Source organism: Hemiscyllium ocellatum, chromosome 2 (assembly GCF_020745735.1).
Source record: "Hemiscyllium ocellatum isolate sHemOce1 chromosome 2, sHemOce1.pat.X.cur, whole genome shotgun sequence".
Classification (NCBI taxonomy): Eukaryota; Metazoa; Chordata; class Chondrichthyes; order Orectolobiformes; family Hemiscylliidae; genus Hemiscyllium; species Hemiscyllium ocellatum.
This window is the reverse complement of record NC_083402.1, coordinates 43,922,961-43,939,320: the sequence shown is the minus strand read 5'-3', so window position 1 is coordinate 43,939,320 and position 16,360 is coordinate 43,922,961. Positions and strand designations below refer to the sequence as shown.

At 41.8% G+C, this 16,360-nt stretch overlaps 1 protein-coding gene across 3 annotated transcripts in view; it reads left to right on the top strand.

Moving 5' to 3' along the window:
• Window positions 1-16,360, top strand: part of LOC132822947 (xanthine dehydrogenase-like) — a 142,888-nt gene that overhangs the window by 43,507 nt on the left and 83,021 nt on the right. For all 3 annotated transcript variants that reach the window (XM_060836402.1, XM_060836384.1, XM_060836394.1), the window contains 4 exons: window positions 131-329; window positions 4,351-4,568; window positions 10,579-10,746; window positions 15,838-15,915. In XM_060836402.1, the coding sequence (XP_060692385.1) occupies window positions 131-329; window positions 4,351-4,568; window positions 10,579-10,746; window positions 15,838-15,915 (663 nt within the window). The remainder of the gene's footprint in view (window positions 1-130; window positions 330-4,350; window positions 4,569-10,578; window positions 10,747-15,837; window positions 15,916-16,360) is intronic.

The window sequence follows — 16,360 nt, the reverse complement described above, 5'->3', positions numbered from 1 at the left end:
CAGTGGCATGATCTGTATTTTGTTGAACATCCCTTGTAGCCTTCAAAATCTGGAGGTATTGTACAGGGTTTGACTTCAAAGCTTGTAATGTTCAGACGTGCTTCTAATTTGTGTTCATTCGTGCTCCAAGGATTTGACGATATGTCCAAAGACAAAGCAACCTTGTGGTCAAAACAGTTGCACTGGTCCAGCAGAGGGCTCCGACATCTTGCTGTATGACGATTTTGGAATAAAATGGTATCAACCTGAATCACTCCATCAGCTGTACAATATAATGCAGGAGCACATCAGAAAATACATCAAGCTTGTCAATGGAGACACTACTAAAGGTACAGAGATAATAAAAATTGTGCTGTTACAGAGTGTCCTTTCCGAAGAAACATTTTCTAAGTCAATGACACATGTGAAAAATGTATTGTGCGACATTGTTCTTTAGCAACCCAATAATATTCATACTACATGGTTAATACTTCCTCTGTTGGTTAAGAAGAGGCACCGCAAGTCATTTAAGACCCAAGTACAATTTTTACTGTCAAAGTCTTTACCAATTTACTTCACAGCTTAAGAGGTGTTTTATCATATAACAGTACTGCCTCCATAATTTTCTGAGATTGATAACCTGGAGCATCAGGAGACTTTCTGGCACCTAACACCACATTATAACTCTACCAGGTAGAGTTCAATTTTATTATTTAGATGTACATAAAGGAATACTGATAGAAAGTTGGAGTCTGACTCGTAGCCTGTTAATTAACTTATGGCAGTAGAAACAACTGTTTATGTTGTGAAAGCATGCAAATTTCATTGGAGAAGTATATCAGGTAGCGAGTTTTGAGAAGATTTGTAGCTCAGGTTGACGTTGTGGATGTAGGTTTGCTCACTGAGCTGGAAGGTACACAAGAGGTTACCTGGTAAGGTGACGAAAAATCTGAAAATGAACCTTCCAGCTCAGCGAGCAAACCTACATCCAGAAGCATATCAGTCTTTTCTATCACTGCGATCATTGTAATTCCCTCCATAACATGTTGAGGGTGAAATAGGTCTGAGTGCAAAGAATACAGAACATAGAACACATAACACAGAACAGGACAGCACAGGAACAGGTGATTCAGCCCACCATGTCTGCAGTGACCACAATGCCATTCACCTGGACATGGTCTTTAACCCTCTATGCCCTGCATGTTCACATGTTTATCTAAATGCTTCTCAAATGTTTCTATTATATCTGTTTCTACTACCTCCTCTGGCAGTGTGTACCAGGCACTGGCCGCCCTTTGTTTAAAACATCTGCCTCGCACATCTTTTAACTTTTCTGCTCACACCTTAAACCATGGGTAGCACAGTTGCTCAGTGGTTAACAGTGTTGCCTTATAAATCCAGGGACCCAGATTCAATTCCAGCTTTGGGTGACGCTCTGTGAAAAGTTTGCACATTCTCCCCATGTCTGCAGGTTTCCACTGGATGCTCCCATTTCCCCCCAAAAGTCCAATTAAATTGCCCTGTTGTGTCCAGAGATGTACAGGTTAGATGGGTTAGTCATGATAAATGTGGGATTACAGTAATAGGGTGGGATACTCTTCAGTGGGTTGGTGTAGAATTGATGGCTTAATGGCTTACTTCCACACTTTAACTAATTTTTGTCCCCAATACAGCACAGAGCAGGCCCTTCGGCCCACGATGTTGTGCCGAACATCTATCCTAGATTAAGCACCCATCCATGTACCTATCCAATTGCCGCTTAAAGGTCGCCAATGATTCTGACTCTACCACTCCCACGGCCAGTGCATTCCATGCCCCCACCACTCTCTGGGTAAAGAACCCACCCCTGACAACTCCCCTATACCTTCCACCCTTCACCTTAAATTTATGTCCCCTTGAAATGCTTGACATTTCAAACTTGGGAAAATGACTCCAACTGCCATTACCTCTTGTAATTTAATATAATTCTATCAGGTTATCCCTCAGGCTCCAACATTCTAATGAAAACAAACCAAGTTTGTCCATCCTCTCCTTTAGTTAATACTCCAACATTCTGGTATACCTCTTTTGCACCCTTACCAAAGCTTCCATATCCTCCCTGTTGTGTGGTGACCAGAACTGCATACAATACTTCAAATGTGGCTGAACTAAAACTTTATATAGCTGCAACAGAATTTACAACTTTTATACTCAAAGCTCTGACGATGAAGACAAGCAAGCCATATACCTTCTTTGCCACCTTATCCACTTGTGTTGCCACTTTCAGGGAGTGAAAGTGGCAACACAAGTGGATAAGGTGGCTTGTACCCCAAGATCAACGTTTATTGCTGCTCCTAAGGGTCCTTCCATTTACCATATACATTCCTCTCGTATTTGACCTTGCAATATACATTATCTCATGCTTGTCCAGATTAAATTTCATCTGCTATTTCTCTGCAAATTTTCCAACTGATCTGTATCCTTCTGTACCTTTGAAAATCTTCTTGTCTAAACGCAATTCCACCAATTTTCATGTCATCTATAAACTTTCTAATTAGACCACCAACATCTTTATCCAAATTATTTATATATATTACAAGCAACAGAGGTCCCACACTGTTCACAAACCTTGAGTCAGAAAAACAATCTTCCACAATGACCCTCTATCTTCTATGAAGAAACCAATTTTGTATCCAACTTGCCAGCTCACTGTGGATCCCATGTAGTTTTGTTTACACCTTTCTGCAATTGTATTTAACAATGATTTGGCTACATAATAAAGTGATTTTGAGAATACAAACAGGAATATGTCACTAGCTTGACTGATATAGGGACATAAGAACTAGGAGCAGGAGTAGGCAATTCAGTCCCTTAAGCCTGGTCCATGTTTAACATAATCATGGCTGATTCTGGATCAGTGGTGCTGGAAGAGCACAGCAGTTCAGGCAGCATCCAATGAGCAGCGAAATCGACGTTTCAGGCAAAAGCCCTTCATCAGGAATAAAGGCAGTGAACTGGAAGCATGGAGAGATAAGCTAGGGGAGGGTGGAGGCTGGAAGCATGGAGAGATAAGCTAGGAGAGGGTGGGGAATGGAAGCATGGAGAGATAAGCTAGGGGAGGCTGGGGGCTGGAAGCATGGAGAGATAAGCTAGGGGAGGGTGGGGGCTGGAAGCATGGAGAGATAAGCTAAGGGAGGGTGGGGGCTGGAAGCATGGAGAGATAAACTAGGAGAGGCCTCAACACCACTTTCCTGCCTGCTTCCCATAACCTTTAAACCTGTTATTCATTAAAAATCTAACTCCTTCTTCAATTTACTCAATGTCCCAGCATCCACTACACTCTGGGATCCGCAAATTCTCCTCATCTCAGTTTTAAATCTAGGATGCTGCCTGACCTGCTGTGCTTTTCCAGCACCACGCTCTTGACTCAGTTTTAAATCTGCCAACCCTTATTCTAAAACTATGACCCCCCCATTCTAGATTGCCCCACATGAAGAAACATCCTTTCCATGTCTACTTCGTCAATCCCCTTTAGCATCTTCTAGGTCCCAATTAAATCTAAACTCCAGAGAATATGGGCCCAACCTGCTCACTTTCTCTACATAAGACAAACTTCTCATCTCTGGAATCAGTTGACTGAAATACAAACTGGTTGTGTGAGACACAAGTGTAAACGAGAGTGTTAGTTGTGCTGAAATGCAAATATTAACAAAAAAGATTGTGCAACATCATCAGATATCAAATTTTAGTGCCAACAATGAAGGTCTTAGTTTGTTAAATGTGACAACAGTAGAAATTCAATGAGTCAAAACCAAAATTAAGTCAACAAAAAATGTGTAATGCAGTTGATTCCTAAATAGTAGCTAGTAGGTATTGTAACAAGGACTAATAATCTAAATATTTCTTGAATCGTTCTTTTAACTGTGGAAGTGTTGGTGTCAGTCTAATTTGAATTTAAAGCCAAATATTCTTGGGTCCAAAGTTCTGATGTCATTGTCAAGATGCACCTTCAGTGATCTTCATTTTTGTCTCTTCCAAAATATCAAAAATCAGGGAGAAGTTGTTTTTTAACTGGTAAGTCTCTATGGGACAAAGAGAAGCATAGTTTTGAGCTCGCTGGACTTGCGAGTGCACTAGAAGCTGAAAGAATTGTAATCCAATCCCTCTGTCTGTGTCCCTCATGTGAGACTCCATGGAATTGAATAGCTAAGGCTTGAACTGACCAAACTAGCAGCTTTGTCAGTGAATTCCCATTCTCTTCAGGACAGAAAGCCAGAAAAAGGCAATTTTTTTTTTGTGTTTTTGAGAAATAATAATCATTTTCATTCTCAAAGTTCAAATCATCTCAAATAATTAATAATATGTCTAAACTGATTGAAACTTTTCTCACAGGTATCTACAAGGGAAGTCAATATTTTAAAATCCTTATTGATGTGAAAGGAATCCCTGATCTTTACAAGGTCACTATGGGACCTACTGGCTTAAAGGTGTCTTCCAATGTTACCCTGAGTTCACTCATTGACTACCTGAAAGAGTACTCTGACCAATCACCAAGCTACAATATGATAGCTTCTCACTTACTGAAGATTGGAAATGTGCAAGTGCGAAATGTAAGTTATTGCTGTTTTAGTTTTGACAAAAATTTGTACTTTATTCAAGAGATGTTCTTGGTTTATTAATTGTCACTAATAGTAGCTGAACCAAGCTGTCACAGACAATCCATTATTAGACGATTCACTAACCTTTCATTCTCCTTTCAAGTGGGAAAAGAGAAGGGAAACTGCACTGACACACAATGTCTTTCTAAATTAAAAACCTTTTGCCTCCACACAGTCCATATCCCTTTATTTCCTGCCTATTCATATACTTGCCAGGATACTTCTTATACTTTGCTATTATGTGTGCCTCCACCACCTCCTTTGGCAGTGCATTCCAAAAACTTATCATCCTCTGTGTAAAACCATGCCCCTCACATCTTTAAACGTAGGTCTTGTATCTTCAGTTGTCTCCCTGAGTCATTGACATTTATAACATGTTTAGAAGAACTCTGATTATTCATTCTAGCTATGCTTCTCATTGTTTTGTAAACTTCTATGAGATCGCCCCCTCATCCTTTGACGTTTAAGTGAAAACAAACCAAGCTTATCCAATCTCTCCTCGTAGCTAATACGTCCAAACCTGAAAACATCCTTGATTTCTTTACCCTTTCCAAAACCACCACCTGGTGGGGTGGTGACCAGAACGGTACACAATATTCCAAATGTAGCCTAACTGGAGTCCTGTAATTCAGCTGCAACAATGACTTGCCAATTTTTAATACTCTATGCCTTGTCTGATGACAGCAAGTATGCCATAAGCCTTCTTGATCACCTTATCCACTTATGAAGACATTTTCAGGGAGCTATGGACTAGAACCACAAGATCACTCTGTACATCAATATTGTTAAGGCTTCTGCCATTAACTATATACTTTCCCTTAACATTTGATCTCCAAAAGTGCAACAATTCACACCTGCCATTTCGCTGCCCATATCTGCAACTGATCTATATCCTGCTGTATTCTTTGACAAACTTTTATAATATCCCTCGATCTTTGCTTCAACTGCAAACTTACAGACCCACCCATCTATGATTTCTCCAAGTTGGTTATATAAATCACAAACAGCAGAGGTCCCAGTATGGATACCAGCGGAACATTATTAGTCAAGGACCTCCAACCAGAAAAACATACTTCCACTACTACCCCTTAGTCTTCCATGGGCAAGTCAATTCTGAATCCAAGTGACCAAGTCACTGGATCCCACGTATCTTAACCTTCTGGATGAGTTCACAGCGAGAGACCTCATCAAAAGCCTTACTAAAATCAACTACTCTACCCTCATCACCTCCTCAAAAAACAAAATAGAATTAGTAAGCCACAAGCTGCCCTGCACAAAGCCTTCTCTGTCTGTGTAGTCTTTAATGGTGGTGTGACCAGCTTGCTAAGTGTGCTCTCCATGCCATTCCCAGACTCATGGATGCTCGATACTGAGTATATCCACGCATTCCATATGGCAATCAGGAGCTGCAGCTGCACATTCCTATCAGAATGATGTTGTGAAACCTAAAAGAGTTCAGAAAATATTCGCAGGAATGTTGCCAGGGTTGGCGGATTTGAGCTATAGGGAGAAGCTGAACAGGCTGGGGCTGTTTTCCCTGGAATGTCGGAGGCTGAGGATTGACCTTATAGAGATTTATAAAATAATGAGAGGCATGGATAGGGTAAATAGACAAAGTCTTTTCTCTCAGGTCAGGGAGTCCAGAACTAGTGGGCATAGGTTTAGGGTGAGAGGGGCAAGATATAAAAGCGAACAAAGGGGCAACGTTTTAACGCAGAGTGTGGTACGTGTATGGAATGAGCTGCCAGAGGAACTGGTGGAGGCTAGTACCATTGCAACATTTAAAAGGCATCTGGATGGGTATATGAATGGGAAGGGTTTTTAGGTTAGATTCCCTACAGTATGGAAACAGGCCCTTCAGCCCAACCAGTCCACACCAACCCTCCGAGAGTAACCTACCCAGACCCATTTCCCTCTCACTAATTGGCCTAAAACCATGGGGCAATTTAGCATGGCCAACTCACCTGACCTACACAGACACGGGGAGAATATACAACTCCACTTGGACAGTCACCCGAAGCTGGAATCGAACCTGGGAACTTAGTGCTATGAAGCAGCAGTGCTAGCCACTGAGCCACCATGCAGTTTGGAAGAATGTGGGCCAGGTGCTGGCAGGTGGAACTAGATTGGGTTGGGATATCTGGTCAGCATGGAGGAGTTAGACTGAAGGGTCTGTTTCTGTGCAGTACATCTCAATGGCTCTTTGCCATTTCCTGCATATGGAGTTACAGTGGACACTGGAAATATCCCTGCTTTCTCACATGTTGCAGGAAGAGCCTTCCATGGGACCAGGTTCTCATGCCATTGTAAACCTTATCAATGACAGACAACAATCTAGGAACTGCTGACACAACCTTACTCTGTAGTCACCAAACTCAGGTCTCTCACTCTTGCTCTCTATTCCTAATAGACTTGAACTCCAAAAAACATTTTTCTTTACTTCAAAAATATACTTTATTCATAAAAAAATCATTATATACGCATAGAGTCATAGAGATGTACAGCATGGAAACAGACCCTTTAGTCCAAACTGTCCATGCCGACCAGATATCCCAACCAAACCTCGTCCCACCTGCCAGCACCCAACCCATATCCCTCCAAACCCTTCCTATTCACATATCCATCCAAATGCCTCTTAAATGTTGCAATTGTACCAGCTTCCACTACTTCCTCTGGCAGCTCATTCCATACATGTACACTCTCTGCATGAAAAAATTGCCTCTTAGGTCTCTTTTATATCTTTCTCCTCTCACCCTGATGTAGTCACTCCAGCAGTTTGATTCTGTCCAGACTTTATAGATAATGCTTCCATGTATTTGAGAAACCGGGAGAGTCCAATAACTGAAAAGGGACCCACTTGGACTTTGGTAGAAAGACCTCAGACAGTGGTCTTTCCCCATTGCATCTTGGCAGCAGCTGCCGCAAGCTTTAGTGTGACCCTCAGCATGTGGTAGTGAACCTTGGAATGAGCCAGTCTGCAACATTCGGTCAAGGTCAGCCCCTTGCTCTGGAAGACCAACAGGTTTGGGCAGACCAAAGACTATCTTTCATGAAAATGATGATCTTCCAGGTGCAATTGAATCCAACTATTCTACACTAAATGCAGTCTCAATCAATAGGTGGGAATTAGAAAGGAGCTCAGAACAAACATTGACAAAAATCACTGTATCTCCCTCCAGATCTCCTTTGCAAAAGCACATTCCAGCACACCGGCCATCTGAGCGTATGTGTTACACCGCTGCCATCTTGGGCAGGCATTGTACAGTGGCCTGCGTCCTCACACAGGTTTCAGCTCTTAGACTTTGTACAGTCCTTTGTCAGATCTCCTGTTTGCAGACCCTGCAGAGGGTCACTTTGCAAACTGCTGCTATGCTCCCTGACCTTCCATAAGTTGGGCATACACTAGGCTATCCTCTGTATGTAAGGTAGCCTTACCTCCTTCCAATCGAGAAACTGGAGGGCAGGCAGAGGACGTGACCACTAGCATCGACCTTCAGGGTCACCTTGACTTGCTGCTTGCTGGTCCACATTCCAAATGGGTCTGCTACATCTGTTTTAACTCCTTCGAGCAGTACATACCTTCCCAAGAAGGTCAGGATGATCTCTACTGCCAGGACGTGGGTGTTGTATGTGGATTGTAACAACCCAGCTCCTCCGTGCAGGGAGAATGGACAGTTGTGAAGCAGACAGGACAGAAAGGGGACCCTCACCTCCTTTCTCCTCAAATACCTTCAGGAACCACTCACTTTATTTCATACTCTTGAAAGTCATGTCAAAATAGTGCCACAGGGGAAATCCGACAGACAGAAAATATCTGCTGTTTGGAAATTGCAGCAATCCAGGAGAACTCTCTTCACAAAGAAGTATGATCAACTGGCGATCCTTCTTCCACTTTCTTCATAGTCACCTTGATTCAATTGTGGACTCCTTGGCCTGAGGCACGGGCACCACTAGAGGCAATAGCTCTAGTTGACAGGTTACTGAGTTAGTCTTAGGCAGAACACAGCACAAAGATCCAACAACTGCAGCTCAGCTCAACTGATGATCCTCCAAGCTCTGCTCACAAGTACATTCCAACAATGATGTCAAGATCTTCTGATGATGCAAGTTCTCAGCTCAGGGAGAACTACCTTCTGGATCATCGTATTTCCCCCAATGTCCCCGGGTCAAGTTCTGGGGTCTACTTTATCTCTCTCGGAGCACTGTTCACTCAGTCTGCAACTTGGCTCCTGGCCAGCCAAGCTTTTCTCTGCAATCCCCTTGTCAGTCATGCTGTTCTCCCAGAATCCTCCTCAGTCAAGGTGTTCTCCCAGAATCCTCCTCAGTCACTTCTCATTAGTGCTTCTGAATTTCACTCAATTTTGTATACTGTATTCACTGCTCACAGCATGGTCACTTCTACAATGGGGAGGTGAAATGCAGACTAGGTGACCAATTTGCAGGACATTTACATTATGCCCACAAATCTGACCCCGAGCTTCCAGTTGCCTCCTACTTCAACACACCACCTTGTTCCCACCCTAACATTTCTGTCTCAGGCCCACTGCAATGTTCCAGCTTGAAGAACAACATCTCATTTTCTGCTTAAGAACCCTGCAGCCTTGAGATCTCAACATCAATTGAATGACTTTAGAGCCTGATTCCATCCTTCCATGTTTTTTAACCTACCCTTGATAAACATTGACTGAACATTATTTATGGAGAAAGTGAGGACTGCAGATGCTGGAGATCAGAGTTGAGAATGGGGTGTTGGAAAACTACAGCAGGTCAGGCAGCATCCGAGGAGCAGGAGAATCGACGTTTCAGGAATAAGCCCTTCATCAGAACTTTATTTATGTTGATGGTGTGTTAAAACACCATCTTAACTTTGTGTTCAGTAATCTGTTGCTCGGTTCTGTTATGATATGGATTGCTTTTAGAGCAGTCACCCACCCTCACCTACTCCGAGGCCTATTATCACATTACATTCATTACAGCTCACCCATCCTTTTTCAGCTTTTCTTCTGACCTGGCCTGCTATCCATACTCTCCATGTTTACTTACCCCTTTCTCTGGGCTCTATCTCCAACTTGCCCCTTCCTCCTCCCCATCCCCAACATCAACTGTTCTGGTGAATAGTCACTGGATTTGAAACATCAACTCTGCTTTCATCTCATAGATACTGCCACTCTTACTGAATTTCACCAGCAATTTCTCTTTTTTTTCACAAATTCTTTCGAAGTCTATTTGTAAGGGACACAGTGAACTTAAAACAATTATTATCTCATTTAGCACAAATATTGTCATGGCCAGAATTTGGAATGCTGACTTCAGTGCAATAACCTATACAGAGGTAGAGCAAAATGTCCCGAGGTAGCCATTGCAGGAAATCTATCAAACAAAATTTGGCACCATTTCAATGAATTGTATCAGGAATACTCATTCTTTGTTTTCTGTAATGAAGTCATCCTCAGTTAGCATATTATAGAGTTCACATTCATTTGATTTTCTTAATGTTCGTTAGTTAATGAAGTTCAGTTGGTTTTGGGATTTAACGTGATGCAGAAAACAATAGTCCTCAGTTTTAAACGTAATTTTTTTTAAGTATTCTAATCTTTCATCATCTCGTTTTCAATATTAATGAGTATCTCTGAGTAATGGACTGTGAGAAGTCCAAATTCAATCTATGAATTGGTTAATTGAACAATTAACAACTTGTTGGCATGTCATATATCACCCTTGTCAAAGATTTACCAAACTTATGAGTGATAATAGGATAAAACTCCATTTTCATTTCATTATCACTTATCTGTTGCTCGTTCATTGAATTCATGCGTTTTTGCTTAGGAACTTTAAGAAATTAATTGGGATCTAGACTTTTAATATGAGTGATGATAATGATAAATACATTTACTGGTGCCAGTGTTGGTGAAAATGATGACAAAAAATGTAACTGCACATGTTTTACGTTCTCTTTTAACAGATTGCAGGTTGGGCTGGAAATTTGATGATGAAGTGGTACCACCGTGAGTTTCACTCTGAGGTATTTGTGATCTTTGAAGCAGCTGGTGCAAAGTTGACGATTGGATATAAAGGTGGAAAGAAAACCTGTACACCACTGCAGTTCCTTGGTGTCAATATGAAAGGAAAGGTATGTTTTTATTAGATTACTTACAGTGTGGAAACAGGCCCTTTGGCCCAACAAGTCCACACCGACCCGCCGAAGCGCAACCCACCCATACCCCTACCCCCACATTTACCCCTTACCTAACACTACGAGCAATTTAGCATGGCCAATTCACCTGACCCGCACATCTTTGGACAGTGGGAGGAAACCGGAGCACCCGGAGGAAACCCACGCAGACACGGGGAGAACGTGCAAACTCCACACAGTCAGTCGCCTGAGGCGGGAATTGAACCCGGGTCTCTGGCGCTGTGAGGCAGCAGTGCTAACCATAATCTGATTAAGTAGTTTGTTTTTCAATTATAAATTTAGTTACCTACCAATTCATTGTCAAGCAAACCTTTTAAAAGTTCTAGACTGAGGCAATTAAATTTTGAAGGAGATGTAACATCTGCCTGAGGTAAGAATAAAGCAAGGTGATAAAATGCAGCAGGGCAGGCGATATCTGTGGATGTGGAGGAGCCGGTGTTGGACTGAGGTGGACAAAGTTAAAAATAGCACAACACCACTGTTGTTATAGTCCAACAGTAGCCTTACAAATCAAGAAACTATCTATCTCTGTTCTGAATACATTCAATAACTTAGCCTCCACAGCCTACTGTGGCAATGAGTTCCACAGATTCACCACACACTGGCTGAAGAAATTCCGCCTCATCTCAGTTTTAAAGAGTTAACCCTTCTGTCTGAGGCTATGCCCTTAGGTCCTAGTCTACACTTTCCCCAGCTTCACTGAATGAGCAGTCTCCTCTAGGTCCTCATTGTTCTCAATATTGTCACCTCTCTGGAGGGCAGTGTTTCTGTTTTTATGATGGACAATGCAGACAGATCATCACAATGACTGAAATGCTTGCAGGAGGGAACCACCTAACTGGTCCAGGTATCAGAAACCAATGACCCGTGCAATGATTGTCCCAGTGATCTGCTGTCATGGTGTATATCACCTCCATGCCTCTGTCTGGAGATCTCACGGAGGGGCCAGTAGCTAAGTTTTTCTTGAACGCTGAGATTTTGCCACAAGCTTTGAGGGTTGAAATTAACATCAGAAACAGTTTGAAGGATGAAAGAGTCATTGTAGCTGTCTGGAAAACAATTATACAACTTTGGGAGGTCTCTGTGGTCACAGATCTGGTGGATGTTGGGTAATTAGAAGTGCTTCCTATTGACTGATCTCACTGGCTGATCATTGGCTGATCACCGGGTGTTTTCTTAGCACATGGTGGTAATTCATGAAGCCCTACCCTTAGACAATCCAACAATGGAGAGAAATCTCATTGTCCTCAGACTCTATTAGATCATATCTGTCACAAAGTGAATGTATTGCTCAGCTTTGACAAAGATATCACTGACCAGCATATATAGTGAGTTGCTGTCATGTTTGTAATATTTCCAAAATCCTCAGGTCATCAACAATCAGTGGTCAGCGTTAGAGTTGGTTGTGTGAGGTGAAAGAACTTCGGTGACAAGGGAAAATGTGTCAGTGACCATCTGTCTTGAGTGTTACTGTAGTCTGGGGCGCTGATTTTTTGCTCAATTCCAGGAAATCTGTCTTCGGTGGTAGATCCTGTGTTGAGGGTTGGCCTTCCTTGTCTTCATGTCCTTCGTTCCTCCCCCATACTTTTCTAATGCATGGGATTCTGCTCTTCCTAAAGATGCTTATGCCCAACGGTAGCCTGAGGGCCCAAAATCTGACAGCTGTGCTCTCAATGTCATCTGAATCTTCCGTGGACAGGAAACTCACCCATTGCTGTTGGGAGCCTTGTCCTTTTCTGCCCTCATGATGCCAGCAGCACTGAGACCCATTCTTCCTTCCACCTGCACAGTGCCAATTGCACTCTATAACAAGATCCAAGTTCCCCATCTGTCACACTGATTCTCTTATAGGGCCAGCATGTTACCCTGGTGAAACTGTGACTGGCTCTTCTTTTGTAGTCAGTTTCCCTTCAGTCGATCTGTTCCAGAAGAAAAATTAGAAATAATCTGTAGATTCTAGAGATAATTGAATTCAATGCTTTGATTAATAAAAGCAAGTGTCCCATATGCCTTCTCAACCACATTATCTACTGTCCTGCTACCTTCAAGAATGCACATTGAGGTCACTCTGATCCTTTATATTTCATAGAGTCCAACCATTCAATGTGTACACCCTTGTCTTCTTAGTTCTCCCAAACATGTTTCTTTATTAGAATCCCTACAGTGCAGATAGAGGCCATTCAGCCCATCAAGTCTGCACCGACCCTTCCACCCCACCACATTATCCTCATAACCCTGAATGTACCATTTCTAATCGAACCAGCCTGCACACTTTGGAAAATTTAGTATGACCAATCCACACAGCCTGTACTTATATGCAAACTCCACACAGACAGTCACCAAGGCTGGAATCGAGCCTGCATCTGTGGTACTGTGAGGCAACAGTGCTAACCAGTGAGTCACTGTGCAACCCTACATTACTTCGCACTTTTAAAGATTAAGTTCTGTTTTTCATGGTTCAGCCCATCTGACCAACTCAATCATATTGTCCTCTCGTTGAAGGCTTTCTTCCTCGCTATTTACCACACCACCATTTTTTGTGTTACCTCCAGACTTATTGATCATGCCTCCTACATTCTTGTCTAGATCATTAATATACACAACAAATAACAAGAGATGCAGCACCAAACCCTCTGGTGTGCCACTAGACACAGGCTTCCAGTCATGAAAACAACCTTCAACTATCACCCTCTGCTTCCTGCCACGAACCGATTTTGGATTCAAATTGCACTGGATCCCACAAGCTCTTAGCTTCTTAAATAGTCTGCCATGCAAAATCTTGTCAGAAACTTTCTGAAGTTCATTTATTAGCATAAGTTGGCAGTAAGATGGACATAGATCTATGAAGGACCAAAGGGTGGATACAGGACCTGTGTCTGGAGGTTGTGGAGGTCCATAGAGTTTGGGTATAGCATTTAAGATTGTATGGAGTATATGGGGATTACTGTACAGCAACGATAAGTGGGCACAGGGTGGCATTGGGCGTGAGATGACAGAGGTTAGCATGGAGGGGACATGGAGAGATTGTGTGTGAAGGTGTAAGTGTGATGAGTGAGGACTGTTTTTGTTTTCATTCAGGTATTTTGTTAATCTTTCACACGGTGCTGATCCAAACAGGCAAGCCATGCACCCAGCCCAGATCTGCAACCAACAGCCTCCCTTTTCATTCTGAGTTCACCTAGACCACCTTGCAGGGAACTTTGCCATAAAATGAAAATCTGACCTCCCTGGCCAGTTTCATCTGGGTCAAGCTTGCGGAGCTGAGAAATCTCCCTCCTCTGTGTAACTGACCCATTGGGAGCAAAAATTAGGGTCAGATTCTTCTGATGTTAGTAACAGGATAATTGGTAATTAGTTTAACAGAAGCCTAATTGCCCCATGAGTGTAAGACAAAAAAATTCAACAAAATATGTTTTTTTTTCAGTAATCCTGAACGTCTTACAGTTATTTTTGATGAAAGATTTCAGTGACAAGATTGCAACTATTATAATATCTAAAGTCATTCACTATAATTTGCTTTGTAGTAATATAATTTTGGAAACAAACAACAAACCTTACATTTGTTGTGGTTCTGTTCGCTGAGCTGGGAGTTTTTGTTGCAAACGTTTCATCCCCTTTCTAGGTGACATCTTTAGTGCTTGGGAGCCTCCTGTGAAGCGCTTCTGTGCTGATTCCTCCGGCATTTATCAGTATATAGGGTCTAGTTCGATGTGTCTGTTGATAGAATTTGTGGATGAGTACCATGCCTCTAGGAATTCCCTGGCTGTTCTCTGTTTGGCCAAACCGACCACTGCAGCGGACAGCAACTGACAACCGGAAGCGGCAGATTCAAACCAGTATAAATGCCAGGGGAATCAGCACAGAAGTGCTTCACAGGAGGCTCCCAAGCACTGAAGATGTCACCTAGAAAGGGGACGAAACTTTTGCAACAAAAACTCCCAGCTCGGCGAACAGAACCACAACGAGCACCCGAGCTACAAATCTTCTCACAAACTTTGAACATCTTACATTTATTCCATGCATTTCTTTAAATGTCAGAATTTTTTCATTAGGTTTTACAATTCAGAAGTTAATAGATTTTTACATACTGAGGCACTCAAGGATTTAAATCAGAATGCAGGAAGCTGCGCCTGAGGGCAAGAACAGTCATGATGTTACTCTAATGTGGAGATGCCGGTGTTGGACTGGGGTGGACAAAGTTAAAAATCACACAACATCAAGTTATATCCCAACAGGTTTATTTGAAAGCATTAGCTATCGGAGTGCCGCTCCTTCGTCAAGTAGCTAGTGGGACAGGATTATGGGAACACAGAAGTTATAGCAAAAGTTCAAAATGTCATACAACTGATACGATGTATTGAACAAACCTAAATTGCTGTTCAGCCTGAATCACTTAGAATGGGTTGCAGATTTTGATTCATCAATATGTAAATCCCAGAACTTCTTTCAAGTCACATTCCTGAAATAACGTCAGGTTTTATCAGAAAAGGTGACATCTCAGCTCAGACACTGCATTAAAGGTGTGAGGTTAGAGTCTGTCTGTATTCCATCCTCGAGTTAGACCAGTTCTAATTCCAAAGTAGTTACTGAACAGTGGAGCTGGTTGAAAGGGAGGAATGACCTTCTGCTTTCAAATCTCATGAAATACAAAGGAACCTCGATTATCCAAAGGACACGGCAGGGAGTGTTTTATTTGGTTAATTGAATGCCGAATAATCGAATGCCAGATAGCATAGTTTAGCCAAGCATCAGGACCTTGTGATCTTGTTCGGATAATTTGAAATTTGGATAATCGAATGCCAGATAATCAAGGTTTCTCTATAGTTAGAAAATCTAACCAAGAAAGTGTAGATCAAGAGAAGTTGGCATATTTCTCTGTTTTCATTATTCACACTTTAAATAATTTAATTCATATTTCATTCAATCACACTCCTAACTGTTAGTATTAAAACTATAAAGTAAAGCATACAGATAGAGTTATCTCATCAAATGACAAATTTAATTTATAAACTTCTGTTTTTTGTTAAGGTTCTTTTGGATGTGGAAATTCCAAAGCTGAAAGAGAATGAAATGATGAACTGCTATAAAGCTAGGTGCCAAACACAGGTAAATGGATATTTATTTTGGTTTACTGGTATCAGCGTATTGAATTAGTAAAATGGTCTAGGGTCAAAACGAGTTTCACTCAGATGGATTTGAGTAAAATAAAATGGAATAATTCATTGCAGCCTCCCGATAAAGGAGAGAACAGTGGTGTCCCAGCATAAATTAAATATTGTTGGCAGAGAGGGGGAGATTTTGTTGGTTATCATATGAATTACATTTAAACCATTGCGAACAATGCTGAAACATTTTCTAGCTATACCAGCCAATCACTTCTCATACTCTTAGGTCATAGAAATATAGTTTGGTGTATTGAAATTCAGCAGTTTGTTTATGAGTGCTCTCTATTATTCATGCACAACTGCACTATGGAAATAATCATATGTCTTTTCAGACTCTTACAAAAATGGTTGTATTCTACTTCAGTCTCAGCAAGAAAGAACAAGGT